This window comes from Chelonoidis abingdonii, chromosome 6 (assembly GCF_003597395.2).
Source record: "Chelonoidis abingdonii isolate Lonesome George chromosome 6, CheloAbing_2.0, whole genome shotgun sequence".
Lineage (NCBI taxonomy): Eukaryota > Metazoa > Chordata > Testudines > Testudinidae > Chelonoidis > Chelonoidis abingdonii.
Window position 1 is genome coordinate 91,155,353 of NC_133774.1, and position 21,352 is coordinate 91,176,704.

General features: G+C 44.1%; 2 protein-coding genes across 12 annotated transcripts in view; one reads left to right on the plus strand and one right to left on the minus strand.

The window, feature by feature from the left end:
• Positions 1-1,642, minus strand: part of AOPEP (aminopeptidase O (putative)) — a 346,149-nt gene extending 344,507 nt beyond the window's left edge. For 9 of the 10 annotated variants that reach the window (XM_075067225.1, XM_075067228.1, XM_075067224.1 and 6 more), the window contains exon 1: positions 1,423-1,642. The gene's annotated coding sequence lies outside the window, so the exon portion shown is untranslated. The remainder of the gene's footprint in view (positions 1-1,422) is intronic. The other variant, XM_075067223.1, reaches the window with a different exon arrangement.
• On the plus strand, positions 1,006-21,012 carry LOC116837917 (fructose-1,6-bisphosphatase 1). Of its 2 annotated transcripts, XM_075067232.1 has the most exons (8): positions 1,301-1,369; positions 6,427-6,565; positions 7,330-7,492; positions 9,580-9,672; positions 11,723-11,863; positions 13,160-13,297; positions 18,510-18,629; positions 20,623-21,012. In XM_075067232.1, the coding sequence occupies exons 3-8, from the start codon at positions 7,412-7,414 to the stop codon at positions 20,812-20,814; spliced, it is 765 nt and encodes a 254-aa protein (XP_074923333.1). In that variant the 5' UTR covers positions 1,301-1,369; positions 6,427-6,565; positions 7,330-7,411; the 3' UTR covers positions 20,815-21,012. The 2 variants fall into 2 exon arrangements, with proteins under 2 accessions (XP_032658707.1, XP_074923333.1); XM_032802816.2 differs by lacking the exon at positions 6,427-6,565 and having other exon boundaries at positions 1,006-1,369.
• Positions 21,013-21,352: the final 340 nt, after the last annotated feature.

A 21,352-nucleotide genomic window follows, 5' to 3' on the forward strand; every position in this document is an offset into this window, starting at 1 on the left:
GGAGCTAAAAACTGCCAAGATCCAGCAGGATCCATGTGCCAGATTTGGGATTTTTGCAGTGGTCATGTGCTGTATCTAGATTTTTTTGGTGTAGTAGAAGCATCTCCACTTGTTGTCTATTAATGCCATTAAAGTTAAAGGTGGTAGCCAAAAACAATAATGAATGTGGCCGGATTCAAGAGCCAAAACTGGCTTTCTGTGATCTTACACAATAGAATGGGGGGGGGCGAAATTTGGTTGGAACCAGATGCTGAATTGGGGGTCTTGTGACACATGCTCTGGGATGCTTCCGGGTCTGTTTTTTTGGCGGGGAGGGTGCAGTTAGTTCTCTATGATGATATAATTGGCAGCTCAGGGCCAAGTAATGGAAGGATCCACAAGAGTCCCTCCCAAAAAACGTGCTTCAAACTATGCTACTAAGTGCATTTGAACTGCCTTTCCTACTTTACTGGTGGTTTTCTGTAGGGGAAGATGAAGCAAGAATCTATCACATACCCTGTCCCCCCTATAAAAGAGTTTCAATTTGAATATACTAACCAATTGCTTTCCCACAGATCCAGCCACGCATATGTCTGTCTACTGGAGAAGATAAGTGGGTGTTAGTTTATCTCCAATATTTAACCCACTCTCTCTCGGGGCTCCTGGGCCCTTAGCAGGGACTTGGAGCTATGAGGAGCTCAGAGCAAAGCAAAGGCCTGGGGACAGGAAGGAGGTGGAGATCTTGTGGGGGGACTGGATGACGCAGGAGGTGGAAAGGGCCCAGCACAGTGGGGATAAAGAAAGAAGGCGGCAAGCGACATGTGGTCGGAGAGGCGGGGCTGAGAAGAGGGAGGGCCCTGGGGCAGAGGGTGACCATAAAGCAGCCCGGGTTTGAGGAAGGAGGGGGCGGGGCCGAAAGGATGTGGGGACGGGGAAGCACCCCGGGTTTGGGGGCGGGGCTAAGAGGTAAAAAGAGCAGGGGCGGGGCCGAGAGCAGGACATGGGGAAAAGGGTGACTGGGAAGCAGCCCGGGTTTGGGGGCGGATCCCGGGGGCCGGCTGCTCCCCGCCCCGCCTGCCGATAGGTCCGGGCTGGGACACTCCCTCTCCCCGCGGCTGGTGAAGTTCCCGGGCGGCGGCGGAGGGGGCGGCGTGTGGGTCTCGCTGCGGCTCCGTGCGATCGGTCAGTCTCCCGGCCCGACCCCTGCAGCTGCCGCCACCATGACGGACCAGTCCCCCTTCGACACCAACGTCGTCACCCTGACCCGCTTCGTGATGGAGGAGGGGAGGCGGGCCCAGGGCACCGGGGAGCTCACCCGGCTGCTCAACGCGGTCTGTACCTCCGTCAAGGCCATCTCCACCGCCGTGCGCAAGGCGGGCATCGCCCACCTGTGAGTCGCCCGTCGCCGCTAGCCCCAGTCCCCTCGCCCAAGCCGGGGCTCACCGTGGGGCAGAGTCGCCCTGCCGGGCCCCTCTGCTGCAGGAATGGGCTCGGCCCCTCGCCCCAGCCCAGCCTGGCTTGCACCTCAGAGGCGGGAATCCGCCACCTCTGCAGGGGAAGGGCTTCCGGGGGGGTCTGTGAGCGAAACTGCCCTTACCCGGCGTGGGCCCCACAAAGCCAGGAGCGGCGGAAGCTTCCTAGAAGTGCGGGGGGGGGCCACCGGCGCCGCAACCGAGACCCCGCCCCAGCCCCGCCTCTTCCCCCAGCCCCGCCCCCGCTCGGTACCTCCCCCCCCTTATGGCCGGTAATCTGATGGGGCCCTGGGCCCACGCTTCCGGGGCCCCTACGCCAGAGCTCTGCTCGGTGGGGCTTTGCAGAACTGGGGCTTCCCCTGTAGGTCCCTCAACGCAGGGACGGTAGTGTAGGTGACTGTAAAGCCCGATGTGGCGTTATGGGGCCCTGCACATATTAATTGCAGGCCTAGGCTAACAGAGGTTATTGGGAATCAGATTTCTACCCCGCTAAAAACCAAGACTCTCGTCCTCTGAAGCGAGGCCCAAAGGTGCCCTTGCAAGACAAATCTCATTTTCTGCTTATCAAACTAAAGCTGCCTTGTAAGGACTGCACAAGGTGGAGGAAGCTTACATTGGTGGTTAAGATAACAGTTTGACTCTGTAAACAACATAGGAAGGAAGATGTGTACTACTTAATAGCCAGACAGATATGGCAAACCCAGTGTTGACAGGCTGCAGCATCACAGAATATCAGGGTTGGAAGGAACCTCAAGAGGTCATCTAGTCCAACCCCCTGCTCAAAGCAGGACCCACCCCCAGACACAGTTTTTTGCTCTAGATCCCTAAATCCTGCCCTTTAAGGATTAAGCTCATAACCCTGGCTTTAGCAGGCCAATGCTCAAACCACTGAGTGATCCCTCCCCCTCCCCCCCATGGATAATTATAACACTATTACATATCATTGTTAATCTGTTAATTTATTAATTAGGCAACACCTTGCCTAGCTGAGTATTCTTGCCCTCTCTGGCTCATACACTCTTAAACTTATTACCTGCCTATATATTGCTCAATATTGCTATGTTTGCAGACAACACAACTCCACTGCATTAGTACATAAATACTACTGTCATGTTCAAAAATTTTTTGAAATGTTTAAATTCAGAATTAAGTTTGAACCTTTGTCCTCTAGCCTACTGTTGTGGCAGTTGCTTCAAATGGTGGGTATTTACAGTTCAGGGAAATGTTATTGCACAAAAAGTGCTTGGCTCAATCTCACCTATGGGGTCTTCTTGCTAACTTCAGTTTGTATCATGACTTTAAAAAAGACACTTCGCATTTCCCTGTTTGCCCACTTTCCTTGTCTGCAAAGCCCATATAACCGGTATAGTGTAATGAACAGAAGCTTCAAATCTGGTTTTAAATGTATTTAAGCAATCTAATCCAAACTAGTGCACCCAGAAGAAAGAAGATTGAATCATGCCCTATTTGTAGCTTCCAATGGGATTGGACAGTGAATGAAAAAAAGTCCTATTTCCCTTTAAAGTTATTTAAAATTGCTGAAATACTAGCCAGCTATTAACATCATATTTTGACATATGATGTTGACAACTTGCCAATGGCTATAAAGCCGTAGCTTTTTGAATCTCAGCATCTGCTAGCAAATAACTGGGCACCCCCTCCACTGCAATTTCCTGCAGTTATGAAAATTTAAATCTATAAAAACATAAAAGCTTAGCACAACTGGAAATTTATAGATAAGCATTTTTAATTTGATACTAATCAAATTATATTAGTCAAATTCTCCCATGCCTATTTATGGATATCTTGACCGTGTCTCTTTGAGTGAAATTCCCATTGGCTGTGGATATTGGTGCATTTAGGAGTTCTGTTAAACAGTAAGCAACTCTTGGCATTAGCAGAGCTGCACACAGATCAAGGACAAGAGATGATCTGCAGTTGCACTTACTCTTCTTGTTACTACCTTTATGGCTTCTGACTAACCGCCAATCAGAAGTGCAAATATTGTTTGGATTAGTACATTCTTTCACATGCTAAAGGGATGTTGAACTCTCAGTCTTGGGCTCTCAGTTCAGCTCATGCTTGCGTGGAAATAATGAGTGCATTTTGTCAGGTAGCACAAAAAAGCTACCTTAAAGGAGTGGAAAAACTTTTTTGTACTCTGCTCTATCAGTATCACCTATTACCTTACTTTAAAAATCTCTCAGGATTTGGACTCTAGTATAATGGTAAAAATTTAAAAAATGACCTTTCAAATTTTATATTAGCTTGGCAGGTAAACCAAATGATTAGATGGAGTTTTGGAACTTCTAAAGACATGTCTGCATGGGGTATTAGTGCATCCCAGGTGGGGAGTAAATTCTAATACACACTAGCATGTCACACACTTGCTATCTACATGGGGACACACACACGGGTTGGTATACACTTAAGTTTCTTAATGTTTAAGTCGGTATGCACTAAGGAGCTTTTAGTGCACACCGGCAGGGTCCACACAGATAGCAAGTATCTGCATGCTGGTGTGCACTAGAATTTACACTCCAGCTGGGGCGTGCACACACACATCATGTAGATAAGCTCTCAGCTTTTTTCTAACTTTGTAAAACCCTCAATATTATTCCTCTTCTCTAGTGGATGTTTACTGCAGGTAGATGTAATAGTGTTGACTCTCTCTTTTAAAAAAGAGAACAAGGCAATTTCAATACAGGCAGAGTAACTGGATTTTAGAGTAGTCAGATTTGGGCTTTAGAGAGCTGGTTTTAACCTTAACCACAGCAGAGCTGATGCTCTGCTAGAACTGATATGGTAGAAACTAAGATATGAAGTGGCCTTCAAAGGAGCCTGCAGTTGATAACATCTTTGTGCAGTTAAACTTTTTTCAGCAACTTCCAATTTTTGAATCGGAAGACATCTTGATGACTTATGGCTGAATTATCAGCTGCAGTCTGATTTATCCTAGAACCACTTTACTCTAATCAGTTTAATTAAAACCCTTTTTTTTACAATGCAGTCGGGGTGGGGGGGAGTGAGTTTTACATGAAGTTGTGAAAGAATAAGACTTTTAGAGTCAGTCCTTGTGAGGAGCTGGGATGTGTCAGTATCTAGGCAATCAGAGCTAGTACTACAGTGAAGTGCTTAATGGTAGCATCAGAAAGAAGCTAGTGCTTATTTTCTTGTAATGATGAATATAAACTGAAGTAAATGCACTGTAACCTACTTCTAATTATTTTGCATATTTATCACTCACCAGATACTGTACTTAACAGGTCTCTAGAAATCCCTACAATAAATGACCTTTTTTATTAGTGAGAAACTTAATGGAAACTCTACTAATTTGACAGCTTACAGCAAGTGACAAAACATGTTACCCAAAAGGCCTCCAGCAATACAGAGTAGCCTTTTTATAATTTAGAAATGAATGTTAGCACTAGAGAGAATTGACAAAACTCCCTGTGTTGTGAAAAAAGTTGCTGTAAAATAGAAGTAAAACCTCTCAATGGACTTACAAATGACTTGACTAGCTATCTTGACTTAAAATATAGGGCTGATCAACACTGCAACCTTACGCTGGCAGAGCTACATCTCTTGGATAAAAATCCACATCCTGACAGATGTAGCTCTGCCAGTGTAACACCTGTGTAGAAAGTGCTGGATTGACAGAAGAATTCTTCCCCTCAACCTACTTACTGCCTCTCAAGGATCAACTGCAGCACTTTCATGCTAGCTGAAAACTGTGTTTGAGCCAGCACGAGGAATTTCTGTGTATCGAACCTTCCCCATGTTCTTGTTTTTGAAATAAAAAAATTTTATGTACAGATGTGAGAACTGTACACATTTGAATTATGGATGGCTCTTGTCTGACACAGATGGCTTTGTCTGGACTCTTTAAAAACTGCTCCAGAAGTTTTACTCAATACAGTATCTCTGTAATTTGTTTGGAGACTGAGGCAGCAGCACTTTCCTTTTCCTCTTGGCCTTGGTCTGGGCAGGAAATTATCTTCCACTAAGGTGTTTGTTCAAGTCATGTATAGATGGATGAGAAATACTATCATATGTCTTTCGCTTTTGAAGCAGTGGGGGATGGAAGGAAATTATTGTGAAATGCTCCGTTAAACCATGCTCATTAGAAGGAAATTGCAGAATTGAATATCGAGCCATAGTGACTTTAAATAATGTGCAGACTGGACAAAACTATGGTAATTTGCCTTCAAGATTTAAGAAATAGCCAGTACTATAGTGTCCATTCCCAGCTCTTGCTGATAGGAACAAAATACCTGTCAACTCATTGGAGAAAGTTTGGCATAGAAGAGCACAAGTGCTTGTTTCAGTGGTGTATGGTGCCTGCCATATCTGTGTCATTGTGGTCTTGGAGCTGCTCTGTGCAGACCAGAAGATGGGTGGAGACAGCTGGGGTAGGAGGGTGAGGGCGAAGATGGGCAGCTTCACTGGAAGTTTCCTGCAAGCTTCCGCTAGCAGAACTGATGCATCCTAAGCCACAAATAAAGCTGCCCTCCTGTGATGGAGCAGCTGGGAGGCAGCTGTGGAAGTTCCACAGGATGCAGTGGTGATGTGGGTGTAATTCAGAAGCCCTGAACACCAATAAGAGTTGACTAACCTCTAAAGCATAAGCTTTCAACTGTGGTCACAAGAGACAAGCCTCATGGATGAGGCTGGCTGAAACTAAGAGCAAGGATTTTTAGAGATGCTACGGGAGGAAGGAACAAGCGGTCACATATAATCTTAAGTCATAGCTATTATCTTGAAGATCCTGGATTTGTGGCTACCAATTTTTAGTCCTTTTAATTACTATATATACTTGTTCATAAGCCAAACATTTCTGGTAAAAAAGTGACGCATCAAAGAACAGGGGTCAGCTTATATATGGCTCTATACCAAAATTTGATTTTAAACTCTATGGGATCATTGAATAGAATATCTAATACATTGTCGTTTTGTTTACCTGGAGCGTCCGCAGGCATGGAGCCTTTCAGCTCCCAGTGGCCATGGTTCACCGTTCCCAGCCAACGGGAGCTGCGGGAAGTGGTATGCCTAATCTGCCAGCAGCTTACCCTGATGGGCCAGGAGCCAAAGTTTGCCAACTCCTGAAATATAGGGTCAGTTTATGAAAGGGTCATACAGTTTTTGCTATTTTTACCTAACCATCTTGGGGGATCGGCTTATAAACAAATGGGCTAATGAACAAGTATATATGGTAGGTCTTAACCTTTTCCAGCAGAGCTTGACTAATTAAAGATAATGTTTAAATGCTTTTTTTGTATGTTTCTTAAATTGTGAGTATCTTGTAGACTTGATACAATAGACTTGAGACAATAGTGGCTGTTTGGAAATCTCAGAATGAAAGATTGGATCCTCTGTCTTCAGTATATGGGGAGGAAGAGCAATCAGGCAGTTCACTGGCCACTAGATCAAAACAATTGAATGGAATTGCGGTCTCACCTAAAAAAGTTATAATAGAAGATGGAGGTCTATGGTGGCATAAAGTAAACTCTCCAGTGTTGGAAGGGCCAGGAATAGTGCTCCTCATCTTACAAAATGTCATACAATAGAACCTCAGAGTTACGAAACCAGACTTACGAACAGACCAGTCAACCAAACACCTCATTTGGATTGGAAGTACACAATCAGACTTAAAAGGCAAATATAATAGTGTTAAACTGCTAAAAGATACAAGGAAAGCAGCATTTTAATTCTGCACAGTAAAGTTTCAAAGCTGTATTAAGCAGATGTTCAGTTGTAAACTTGAAAGAACTGTAATGTTTTGTTCAGAATTACAAATAACCTCCATTCCTAGGGTGTTCATAACTGAGGTTCTACTGTATTTTTTGTTCCTCATGAGAATCTCTTTCCATTGCTTTAGCTATGGAATAGCTGGTTCCACCAATGTGACAGGAGACCAAGTAAAGAAGTTGGATGTCCTTTCCAATGATCTGCTGATTAACATGCTCAAGTCATCCTTCACTACGTGTGTTATTGTGTCAGAAGAAAACAAAAATGCTATAATAGTAGATGCTGAAAAAAGGGTTAGTAACTTACAAAAGTTGTCAATACTTGGATTCAAGTTAACTTTTACAAATCTTTTTCTTCAAATGTGTAAAAATTGAACTGGAGTTAAAGATTTCAAAGGCACTTAGCCAAAGATGTGTTTCTGGATACAGGAAAATATTGTCACATTTTCCATTCACTCCTACCTGGTTTCTTTCCTCCAGTTCTGCTCCCACATCTTTTGAGCTTTTCTTCCCCCTTTGGTCCTAAATTCTGTATTGTTTGTATTTCCTGTGTGTTCTTCTCCTCTCCCCTATGGTTCTCAGGCAGGCTTTTCCTATAGCATTTTTAGTAAGTCACCAAATGACTTTTTATGGATCAATTCATAAAGGTCCTTCCTCAGGGAAACTTCTCACTGAAGTCAATAGGAGTATGACTCAGCAAAATCTGAGTGAGGACTTCAGGACTGACTTAAAGAATTGACAGCGTCATTGAATTGTAGTATTAAGTGTGGGGGTGTTTTTTTTACACTGTTTTGTAGTTTTTCCTAGAAATATTAAAATTTCCACTAGTATTCTCCTGCCTCTTCAAAAATAAAATAACCAATAAAAACAAGTTTATGAATTTACTACATGGCCTATGCAGCTGCATTATTTATATGTATTTGCAGGAAGGTATACGTTTGTGAGAGAAGTATTAGTGAATTTCTCCTGACTCACTTTGATGTGATCATGCCAAAATCGTGGTGGTGGTTTTCTAATTTTTTTCCTAAAGAAATATCAAAGTACAATAGAATGTTTTGTTGGGACACTTTCATGCCTTTTGTCCCAATTAAACAAACTCCAGTTGAAAAGGCTAACAAGACTCAGTGCTGGAGCACCTTAACTTTTTTTTTAAACTGAGACTCCATGTTAAAACATTTTGCTGCTGATTCTGAGCTAACATGCTTTAGCTAAAGCAGAAGTACTGCCCCCGTTAAAGAGCCAGCACTGCTATTAAGGATTGCTGGACTTAAATCACGGGGATCATGATGATTAAAGGGATACCAATTCACTTAAACACCTCCATTTTTTTTTACTCTTATGAACTACAAGTAACTTAAGTAAAGGATTAGAGAAATTTCCCTTTGTTGTTATCCCTTGTCTGAGTCTTTCATGCAGCAGGAACTTTTTTTTGTATATTAGGAAAACAGCATGGTAAAGCCACAAATTGGCAGTGGGATGTGTGAGCAGGTGTAAGAAATCTCAGCTTGGTGTTTCTTTTGAAATACACTTTACATTATTCAGGAGTTAGGTGTTACTCTTGACCAGGTAGGTTGTTGGTTTTTTTAATGGCTCAATTATGAGCCTAAACAAAAATTGATTTAATTTTTTCTCATACTATTGTGTAGATTAAAGGCACAATCTTTTTATAAAAGATAAAAAGGTGGTAAACAGCTAGGGTGCTAGGTATTGCAGGGCCTCCCTACCAGTTGCTGTTTACTGTGAGTGAAGTAATAACTAAGCATACATTGAGGAGCTAAGGATGACCTTTTTAGCTTCAATATTTTTCTTTGTGGCTGTAGCAAGACTTTACTGCACTGCATGTGCCATTACAAGAACAGTGGTATCATCTGTTCTTTCAGTTAAACATTTCCCAAATTCTGTTCATACAGACACTCAAGCAATTAGCCTCTGGTGAAAACTTAGCCAAAAATAAGCCATTAAAATAGTATTCCACTTCTTGAGAATATAGCTACATAAATATTCCCTTAGGGCTTGTCTACACTTACATTTTATAGCACTCTAACTTGCTGGCTCAGGGCGGTGAAAAATCATCCCCTGAGCTCAGCAAGTTTGAGCGCTTTAAAGGGCTAGTGTGGACGGGCTCCCAGAACTCAGAGCTATTCCCCTTGTGGAAGTGGATTACCGAGCTCTCCCAGTGCTCACTCATGACCACGCTCACACTTCAAAGCACTGCTGTGGGAGTGCTCTCGCTGCAGTGCTTTGAGGTTTCTAGTGTAGACATAGCCTTAATTTAAACTATTCTTGACTAGAAATTAGCCTGAGTAGATTAGGTGGCAAAACATTTATTTGAGGTAGACGGGCAAATAACTAAATCCAGTTCCTCTGTTTTTGTTTTCCAGGGTAAATATATAGTCTGCATGGATCCTCTTGATGGCTCTTCTAACATTGACTGCCTTGTTTCAATTGGAACTATCTTTGCCATCTACAGAAAGGTAAAGTGGGATGCTGTCATGGGCGGGGGAGCAGTAGTTCTTCACACTTAAGCAGATCATGATGGAATAAAGTTGGATCCGAAGATTTAATGAAATCCAACTAAATCTACAAATGCTTAGTTACACAATACCTTTGAGTGATACACAACACTTGGTTAATAGACCTACATACATGCAATCCTGATTGAATATCAATTAGCCAGTTAGATTCCTCTAACAATGAAAAGGATAACAGGAGTTAAATACTTCATAATTACTCATACAACTTGAGACCAAACAAAATACTAATCTCATCTACCTGAGTTATGTGCATTCTTCAATTAAACTGGTTCTCCTATCTTGTACAGGTAGTCCTATCAGCCTGAGGACAGGCTTCCAAGATGAGATTCAGTTTTAAACATTGCTTGTAAATTTAACGTGCCTAATTCATTCTGAAAGATGGAAGTCTCGTTTGCAGGCATATGAAATACAGGATTAACATGTCTCAGGCACGGAAACTACTGTGATTCCAGACAAGACACACTGTCCATCTTTAACTACCCTGACCCAGGTTCTGATGCACCTGAAAGTAACTTCTTTGGGCTAACTTCCCTCAGGAGCAAAGGAAATCAAGTTCTTGGCACTAATCAATAGTAAACATTACAACTAAAAGTTCCACTTTGTTTTTTAAATTCTGCCTCAGATTTCTGCATCAAATTGAAGGTACTCATTAAGGTGATGTTTTAGTCACTTATTTTTAGGAAGTCAGACATTTTACTAAAAATACCAGTGAATACAACAGGGGAGCAGGCAGGACTGCCTGGGAGCAGGCGGCCTGGCTGTTTTGTTGGGGGGGGGGGGGGGGCAGGAGTTCACATGGCCTGAGACCCCTGCTGGTGCAGGGAAAAGGAGCGTTGGTGGGGCCAGCAGGCTCCCTACCTGGCTCCACACCTCACTCCCGTCAGCAGCAGGCACTGCGGTTCCTGGCAAATGGGAGATGCTAAGCCAGCACTCTGGGCAGAGACACCCCGCAGAACTGTCTGGCCATGCCTCTGCCAACAGCTGAGCAAAGGGGATGGCACCACTTCCAGGGAGCCCCCCCCAGGTAAGCACCAGCCAGAGCCTGCCTCACCCTGTCCTGTGCCCCAACCCCCTGCTCCCTTCCACACCCAAGTTCTGCTGAGGGGCAGGAGGGTTGCTGTGGCCTCAGACTCCAGCTGGTGCAGGGGCTGCCTGAGCTGCCCCAGAGGCAGGCGCAGCGGACACTGCAGAAGTCACCGAGTTCACAGAAAGTCATGGAATCCGTGAAACTCTCAGCTTACTCATTATCACTTTCAAGATACTACATATCTCTACCCCATCTTCTACTTTCTGAATTCCACCCTAGCATTTGACTTCTCACTTTGGCCCTGATCCAGCAAAGCTCTTATGAATGTACTTTAAATGTAAACACGTGAGCAGCCCAGTTGACTATAAAGTTAACCATATATAGAAGAGCTTTGTCAGATCAGGGCCTGTCTCCAGGGCTTTCATCATGAATTATTTGTATAACCGTAGTGCCTAGGAGCCTAGTTATGGACCAAGACCCCAACATAGTAGGCACTGTGCAAATAGAACAAAAATGGTCGCTACCTTACAGAGTTTAGTCTAGTATATGACCAGAGAAAAGATGATTTGGGGCAAGAATGGAGACAGGCATTGATCTCATTGTTTCCTTGTCAATCATGTTGACCAATATTGTAATCGCCACACTAGCAGCCTAATAGTTGTGAAGTTTTTGTCAGCATTACAAAACAGCAGAGTTTTAAGGAGAGACTTATTTTTTTTTCCTTTAATTGGTGACTTTACTCTAGCAATAAGCTAAAACAGGTATCTATTAAGTTATTGCTGCTTTTCAGCCATTGAAGGCATGCTGACTTAGGCCTGGTTTTCCAAAGGCATGCACTAGTAGCTTGTTATAGCAGCATATGCTGTTGTGGGTCCATGACTGTAAATAAATGAAGCTTTTAAAATAGATGAATCATGGGGAATTTTTAATTTAAAAAAAATCTTGACACCCTTCCTATTTCAGGCTTCTTCTGAGGAACCTTCTGAGAAAGATGCTTTACAGCCTGGACGTAATCTTGTGGCAGCTGGTTATGCCCTCTATGGGAGTGCCACAATGCTCGTGTTAGCCATCGAATCTGGTGTCAACTGTTTTATGCTTGACCCGGTAAGGAAGCATAAATCTGGTATGAATAGCTTGCTCTTGTAGAGATAAAATTCCAGAACAAATGTTTCCTAAGTGGATCAATATACAGAGCTGCTTCCAAACTAAATCTTAACATCTGAAGATGCAGTACTCTTAAGAGAACCAATGGGAGTTGATATGCCTATAAAAATAGAAGAGATAAACCCCCAAAGGCTTCTGGCATTCTTCCCCTCTGCTGGAGACAGTGGTCAACCTCACTCAAAATTGATAGTTTAGTCAGAGAATAAAGTATACATCACGTGCCACCTGATGTGATGAATATTTAAGCATTTTTTGCATTTGCAGAATTTCCCTTAAGACTCTCTCTTGTAGTTTAGTATATTCCTTAACTCTAGTACCTTTCATTTTTTAGTAGGCTACAGATGCAGAAATATATTTAATATTCTCTTACGCTTACAGATCACATCCTGATTGTTTAAAAGAGTAAGTATGGAGTGTGTATGCATGTGTTTGACATCCTAGAAGCTATTGGCCATCTGACTTGTTAAACATACTTTATTTCAAATCACCCAGTGCTGTTGTCTGCAGTGATTCAGTTTAATATAAAGCCATTATATTGTAAATCAGGTTTTGCCATTTACCAATAGTAAGTCATGTTTGGAATGTGCCATGGCAGTAGTTTCAAGGAAGTAGAATTTTATGTTTTCTATATAGTAATGGTTTAAATGTCTGCATGTATTACCAACTTTTTAGTTTGTTTAGAAACTAGGACACTTTACAATATTTTTTCCTCTCTCCTACAAATGTGAAAACTTACTGCAGTAGAGACTAGATACCTTAGACATTTGGTAACTATATACTGTCATCACTAATTACTGTTTTCATGTCTGATTAGACTAATAGTGTCAACTTGTTACTATCTCATGGCTAGTCAAATTGAATTAGAAATCTCAGTCCAGCTTCTAATGAATAGGTGTTCACAATCCCTGAAACTGCCCATGGGCCATCAGTTGTAAAAAGAAAAAACTGAGTGGACTTGCATCAAACTACTTTCGACACAGGAGAATTATTTTGGAGATGGGGAGTGATCATGTGAAGAAATTTGCATGAGTCAGTGCTTTTGGGGTATCATATGGGTAAGCAAGACTTTGGTCCAAGACTGCAGAGCTGTACTCTCTCCCCTCCCCCCAGTACAGAATTGTAAAAAGAAAATGGAAACTGCAGTAGGTTTTCACTAAATTGTATGTAGCATTAACTCGCTTTTAGTCTCGTGAAGAACACGCACATGCAGTTACTGACTTGCTTTATTATTGTCAGGCAATTGGAGAATTCATTTTGGTTGATAAGAATGTGAAAATCAAAAAGAGAGGAAATATCTACAGTCTCAATGAGGGCTATGCTGCATATTTTGATCCTGCAGTCACTGAGTATCTTCAAAAGAAGAAATTCCCTCAGGTATTTCTAGAGAAACTTTTCTAAGATAAGCAAATGTTCAGTTCCTCAGTCTTTAAACTCAGTTGTCATGCATACGTGCAGGTGTGAAACACTGAAGTTAGGCAAGACTGAATCTTAATAGTGTACAAGTCAAAGTGTACCAACTATTCCTTAGGCTGTTTAAATTGGCAATCTCTGAAGTCATTTTATGGATCAGTAAGCCACCATAGCTGACTATTTGTTTATACAGAGTTACAGAGCTTGTTTTTCCTCTCTCATATACTTTTAAGTCCACCAACATTTTGTGTTAACTTCATGTTGGTGGGGTAAGGAGCACCACACCACACTCAGTGGCTGATTCAAAAGTTTCAGCAGCTAGTTCAGTTAATGGTGATAACCATATAATCCCCTCCCACTTTTTCAATAAAGCACTTGTATTTTTTTCATCCCATTTCCCTTGCTGCTGTAGCCAGTGCTGGGTCTAGAAAGGAGTTAGGGGGTTGAGGCCATGCTCTATGGTGGCTGAGTGGAGAGGAACTCTCATCCAGTGATGTAGGAACAGCACTTAAGAGGAAGTGAGGGATCTGCTCCTCCTCTCCTACAGCACAGGTCCATCTGATGGTAATTTGCTGGAGTAATGAATGGGTGTGGAAACAAGACTTGTGCTTAGTGCTGCTGGAAATTGACTATGATGACTGACTATCCTCTTGCTTAAAGGACTGCTCAAATGGCAAGGTCTGTTTTAAAGCTATGTGAATACCTGCCATGAAGCCAGAAATTGATAAGTGCTTAGCTGGATGTTAACTTCCTCCTTAATTACCCAGAACAGAGTCTGTCCAGGTCCCCAGAGCTACCACCCACTGTTAGAAAACCCACATAGGAACCCTAGTGACAACAGGTGGCTTTACACCTTACCTATGTCCAGTGCTAATTGCATTGGCTGAGTAATACCTGATGAATACCTTAAGTTAGGGGTGGCTAATGTGAGCCTGAGGAGGAGCCAGAATTTACTAATGTACATTGCCAAAGAGCCACAGTAATATGTCAGCAGCAGCCCCCATCAGCTCTGCCTGCTCCCACCCCCAGAGCATCCTGCCTGCCAGCAGCCCTGTGAATCAGCACCTCCTCGGGCCTCCCCGCATCGCCACCCCCTCTGCAAATCAGCTGTTTCACAGTGTGCAGGAGGCTCTGGGGAGCAGCCAGGGTGCAGCAGGGGAGTGGGTAGGAAGGATCTTGGGGGAAGTGGTGAAGAGAGGGCAGAGCCAGGGGTTGAGCAGTGAGCACACGTACACAACCCCCAGCACATTGGAAAGTTGGGGCCTCTAGGTCCAGCTCCAGAGTTGGCATCTGTTCAAGGAGCTGCATATTATATTTCTGAAGAGCCACAGGCAGCTCTAGAGCCATGGATTGGCCACCCCTGCCTTAAGTTAACAAAAAACCTTAAGGTTTTATTTAAACTTGTCAGAGCTAGTAGGACCTTGATTAGATAAACTGACCCACTGAGAATCTTGATTAAAATTAGGAGCTCTTTGGAGTTAGATCTGGGCTAACTTCAAAAATCAGACTGAAGAAAAAAAAGTCAGCTATTGCAGATGTGAAAGATGCTGCTTTATCAGTAGCAGTGTTCTGTGGACTGATCTTCCTTTGCTATCAGCACCGCTATAATAGGGCATAATTCTTTACAATACAACATGCTATCTCAAAGACAGGCATTTTCGTGTGGATTTTTATAGGGCTGTAAAATAAACGTAGTTCTCATTTGAAAGCTTTGGAGAACGTTTGAGTGAGATATCTGAAATTCAAGCTTCCCCATACTGCCCACTGTCTGAGCCAGAAAACTCTCTCTGAAGGTACATCTACACTGCAGCTGGGACTGTGCTTCCCAGCTAGGGTAGACAAAACTCTCACTAGCTCTGCTTGAGCTAGCATGCTAAAAATAGCAGTGTGGCTGGGGGTAGCAACCTGATTACAAACCCAGTTGGATGCCAGGGTATGTATCTGGGCATAGGCAGCGAGTTGTATTCCCACATGGTGCCTGGGCACCAGCAATATTCAGAGCTCAGGAACCCAGCTCCACCAATATTTGGGGCCAGGTGTTCCCCCCCTGCCCCACCTGTTGCCCTCTGAGTGTCCTCCGGCCCCCTCTTGCCTTCCTGGGGCCCTGGAGCAGAGAGTCAGTCTCTTCCATGCAGCTCCATGCTGCCTCCCCAGGGTCCTAGTGCCCCCCATCTCAACTGCCAGGGCAGACTGACTCTGAGCCTGCCCTTCCATCTCAGGCCCTTCCCTTTTCCTGTGGGACCCTCCACCAGCACAGAGGGCCCCCCACCCACAGTCAGCACTCCTGCCCCATGCTGGGCAAGGAGGCAGCCCCATCCCTCACCCCCAGTGAGGCTACAGTCATGGGCAACAACAGGGGAGGAGCCACACGCAGCACCCCTGGCACCCACCGAGGGGGTGGGGGATGGAGATTTCTGGACCTGAAAGAGGCCCTAGGAGCACATGCAGTGACGGTGGTGGAGGTGAGTGTATTGCTTGGGTGGGGGGGCCCAGAGCTCACTGCTGCCATCAGGGAAAGGGTATGGAGGGGGTCCTCTCTGTCCCCTGTCCCGGAGCAGCCTGCCTGCACCCCAAACTCATCCCCAGCCCTGCCCCACCCCAGAGCCCACACCCAGAACTTTCACCTCCCATGCCCTCAACCCTAGCCCTGAGCCCCTCCAACACCCCAAACACCTTATCTCTAGCCCCAGCCAGAGCCCTCATTCCCCCTGCCCTAGCCCTGAGCCTCTTAACATCCCAAACCCCCCAGCCCCAGACAGAGCCTTCATCCCCCACACTCCTACTCTTGCCCTGAGTCCCTCTCTCACCCCACAGCCCTTGCACCTACTCCATCCCCAAACTCCCTCCCAGAATCTGCACCCCAGTCCCCTGCACTAGCCTAGGGCCTGCAGCCCAGACTTCCTCCCCCACCCAAACTCCCTCCCGAGTCTTAGGCAGGTGGGAGGGTGGAGTTTGGGTGGGGGCAGGTTCTGGGCACCACCAAAATTTCTACAAACCTGCCACCCCTGTAGCTGGGTGGTTAGCCCAAGTTGCCACCTGCGTGCTATCTCTAGCTACATCACTATTTTTAGCATGTTTGGTCAAGCAGAGCTAGCATCTGTCTGCCCCAGCTGGGCAGCATGCTCCAAGATGCAGTGCAGAGTCACCTTAAGAGTGGGAAGAAAGTCTCCATTCTCATTAAGTCTTTGATTCCTCTCTGCTGAGAGAGCTAACAAAAGCTTTCACAAAACTAAAGAAGCTACTAACAAATCATTCCAAGCAGATAATTAGATAACCTTTTTCTGTGTCCCAAATCCTCTTTGAATTGGTGGCCTTGAGGGGAAGTGCCACATCTCCTTACTAAGCCATTCACTGTTAGTTTGTGAAGATTTTTCAGAGGAGAACAAAAAGCCTAAAGAAAATCTGTCAGTCTAACTTTTATAGTTTGTCTGCCTAGCTTTAAACTAAATGACCTAGCTTTCAACCTTCTGGCTCAACCTGAGAGGGAATGCTTTTGTATTTCTGAGAGGGGATGCTTTTAAAACATTACTTGTCCTGAAGCCTAGTCCAACTGTAGGTTAGAAGCTATAACTTCGCATTGTGAAAACTAATCGGAGCCAAACCAACACTTCTCTCTCCACAGCAACCTGTGGGTTCCAATACCGCACTGGTTGTTCTTGATACAAGGGACTAGTTAGACACCATTCAGATATCATGATGAAGAGGGAGGAGGATGGGATATTGAATCTCCTGCCCTTAATCATGTCAGAAGGAAAGGAGTTGCCATGACAAGAGGTACCAGCACAGGACTCTTCTCCCCACTGCATTTGACCATGGAGCAGAAAGAGTTTGGAACACCTCTTTCTGCCCTTTACCCTACTGGTGGCAGGGTAGTCCCCACTGGTACCCATAGAGCAGTGGTCACCAACCCGTCGATCGCGATCGACTGGTCAATCCTGGAGACTCTCTCAGTGGATCAGTCTCTGGCTGTGGCAGCGCCATGGGGTTGCCTGCCTCAGCCCCATACCATTCCCTGAAGTGACCAGCATGCCTCCAGGGAAGGGGGGCAGCAAGGATATCCACATGCTGCTCCTGCCTGCAAACACCTCCCCCACAGCTCCCATTGGCCAGGAATGAGGAGCTGTGGCCAATGGGAGCTGCGGGGGTGGTGCCTGCAGAGAGGGACAGCCTGCAGAGTCACATGCCTCTTTCAGGGGCAGCAGAGGCACATTGCTCCCTTCTGGGAGTGGCATAGTCACATGGTGCACTACTGGCTGGCAGATTGTAGGAGTGGCCCAGCTCAGGATAGGGAGGAGGTGCTGATGTGCTTGAGTGGAGCCAAGCCCCACTGGGCCACCAACTGGGAACGACCCAAGGTAAGTGCCCCCTCCCACAACCAGCACCCCATACCCTCTCCTGCCCCCCAACCCCCTGCCCCAACCCTCGCCCCCCCAGAGCCCTCCTTCTGCACCCCCCCATGCCCTCCAACCACCTGTCCCAGGCTTAGCCCAGAACCCCCTCCCACACTGCAAGCCCCTCAGCCCAGAGCCTGCACCCCCTCCCAATCTCTTGCCCCAGCCTGGTGAAAGTGAATGAATATGACAGGGGTTCATAAAACAAAGGTTCTGCTATAGATCTGATTTAACTTATAGCTCTGAAGTGGTGTGATCTGGTGGCTACAACTTGGAGAGGAGCTAGGGACAGCCCTGGTTTCCCCCCCCCCGCCCAATGGAAGATGGAAACTCTAGTTTCTAACGGTTGTCTTGTCAGTACATCTCTACCCCGATATAACGCGAATTCGGATATAACGTGGTAAAGTGGCGCTCCAGCAGATCAAAGCAAGTTTGATATAACACAGTTTCACCTAGAATGCGTAAGATTTTTTTTTTGGCTCCCAAGGACAGCGTTATATCGGGGTAGAGGTGTACTAAGAAGGTAGCATGCTTAAGGCTCTGGAATGGGAATCTGGAGTCCTGTGACATTTGTCTCTGCCACTGACCTTTTGTATGACTTGGATGCAAAATGACTTGCCCAGTACCTCTGTTTTCCTATCTGTAAAATGAGGATGATGATTAAGCTTTCTTTGTAAATTACTTTGAGTTCAGTGGATGAAAAACACTATGCAAGAGCCAAGTTATTACCACTAAAAAGCTAATAAGATTTAATCAAAAGTTGTTCATCAAATGTCTTTATACAGGATGGCAGCTCTCCGTATGGTGCGAGGTACATAGGTTCTATGGTAGCTGATGTACATCGTACTCTAGTGTATGGAGGAATCTTTTTATATCCAGCCAACTCCAAAAGTCCCAAAGGAAAGGTAAAAATGAATTAACCTAATTTTAGAAAGTATGTAGTCTGATACAGTCAGTGTTGTCTAAACTATTCTAAGATTTTTACAAATGAACAGCCAATTTTTAAGTTTTATGGTGCACAAATTGCAAGAATATATCTATTGCCATGGCTTGACACTGCAGGGTTTTTTTAAGTAGCATTAAAACACATTAAGAACTGGGTGCTCTCCCAATCAGTCAGTCAGTTCTGCCATCTCACCATATCATTGTAGGATTCTCTGCTGTTCTCCTGGTTCTGCCAGAGGCCCATGGGTTCCCACCTCCCTAATCTCTCCCAATCCCCTGGCCTTTTTCATAGATTCATACTTTCCAATGTCAGAAGGGACTACTGTGATCATCTCATCTTACCTCCTGTATAACACAGGCCACAGAATTTCCCCAAACTAATTCCTAAAGCAGATCTTTTTAGAAAAACATCCAAACTTGATTTAAAGATTGCCAGCAATTGGTACATTTTGTTCAATTGGTTAAATTACTCACTGTTAAATGTACACTATTTCCAGTCTGAAATTGGCTAGCTTCAACTTCCAGCTGTTTAAGGCATCTCCAGTAGATTCTTATTTTAAGCAGTGGTTCTCAACCAGGGGTGCACATACCCCTTGAGGGTACACAGACCTTCCAGTGGGTACATCAACTCATCTAGATATTTGCCTAGTTTTACAATAGGCTATATAAAAAGCACTAGTGAAGTCACTACATACAAAAATTTCATAGACAATGGTTTATACTGCTCTGTATACTATACACCAAAATGTAAGTACAATATTTATATTCCAACTGATTTTATAATTAAATGGTCAAAATAAGTAAGCAATTTTTCAGTAATAGTGTGCTGTGACACTTTTTTGAATTTTTATGTCTGATTTTGTAAGCAAGTAGTTTAAGTGAGGTGAAACTTGAGGGTACAAAAAACTACTCCTGAAAGGGGTACAGTAGTCTGGAAATGTTGACAACCACTGCCTTATAGGGAGCTATTGCTTGCAGATCACTCTACTTGTTCCTCTACTTTCGACCACCAGAAAGTGGTGGTTTGTGAGAAAGTGTTGTGACTCTAGGCACTTGCATTCGTATTCCACCCTCCCATCCTTACAGAATTGGTAGAGCTCAGTCTGCTTCCCCTTTCTCCTCCCAAGAATAGGGGAGGACAACTGTTTATTCAGCAAAGCTTTAATCTCTTTTGAAAACTTCTGGGTGAATTATTGCTTCAGCTTGTAGATAAGACAGTTATTCATTACACAAACAATGACAGTTTTTTTCTCAGTGGAAACTTCAGTGACCTATAGTTTGTTTTTCAACTTAACTATTCATTAATAAGTGTTGTGCACACTATCACTCACTTTACAGCATTGATTCACCACCTTTCCAGACTACTGTACCCCTTTCAGGAGGCTGTGTCTTGCATACCCCTAAGTTTCACCTCTCCAACTATTGCTTACAAAACACAAGTGTCAAAGCACACTATTACTGAAAAATTGCTTACTTTCTCATTTTGTCTGTATGAAGTTTAGTTTGTGCTGACTTTGCATAATTAAACAGGCTACATAAAAAGCACTAGCAAATATTTAGATGAGTTATTGTACCCCCTGAAAGATCTCTGCATACCCCAAGGGTACCCACGCCGCCCAGTCAAGAACCACTTCTCTACAGTACTCAGCATTCACTTAAGTGCTGCATCGTGCCTGCAGTCAACAGGAAAGTGAACAAATCTCCATAAAGAGCGCACGTGGCAACATAATGTTCGCAGTGTGGGAGATGGGGACAAAACCTCACTGTCTATACTAGGAAAAAAGGGACACTATAAATAAGCTTGATCTTTGCTTCAAGTGGTGATTTAAATTTGAAATATTTACTGCTGATTTTAGTATGATTAATACTAGAAAACTTTGATATACATTTTAGACAAAAATATCCTGTGATAATGTACTTTACTGATCACTAATTTTGGCTTCTCTCTTCTAGCTGAGGCTTCTCTATGAATGTAACCCCATGGCCTTTGTAATTGAGAAGGCTGGGGGAATTGCTACTACAGGGAATGAAGCAGTGCTGGATATAGTGCCTGAAGATATCCACCAGAGAGCACCTATTGCTCTGGGATCGCCTGATGATGTGCAGGAATACATTGACGTGGTCAAGAAGCATTCAGCCAAGTGAAGTAGTCTTGCTGCAGTACAAAGAAGTGCCTTACAATGGGACCAAAGATACTGTGAAGTACTATTGACTTAAACTATTGTAGGAAAGCAAGAGAACCATATTTTCATTGTGTTTACCAAAAAGTAAACTGTTAATATGTGCAACACAAATGCACTTTTTTTCCATTGTGGCATTAAAAGCAAAACTTTAAGGGAATAATGTGCCTCCTGTCTTACCTCATAACTACACAAAATCCACTATATTTGATAAAGAAGTTGTGTTATAGGTAAAGTGGCCCCCCACCCCCACATCCCATTTCCCTCCAATGGGAAGGAGTGCCACAGCAGAGGGCCTTTTACAGGGAACACCAGACTTTTCTGAAAGATTTCTCCCTGCAGATGGCTGGCTGCAGTTTCCTTATAGACTGACTTATTGGGTCTTGTAAATACTAGAATCTTCAGTCCTGGTGCAACATTTGTAAATGCTAATCTAGATATTCCACAAACACTTGTTCCAGGACACAGATGTTCGTTCCTGATTATGGTCAACCTATGGTCAT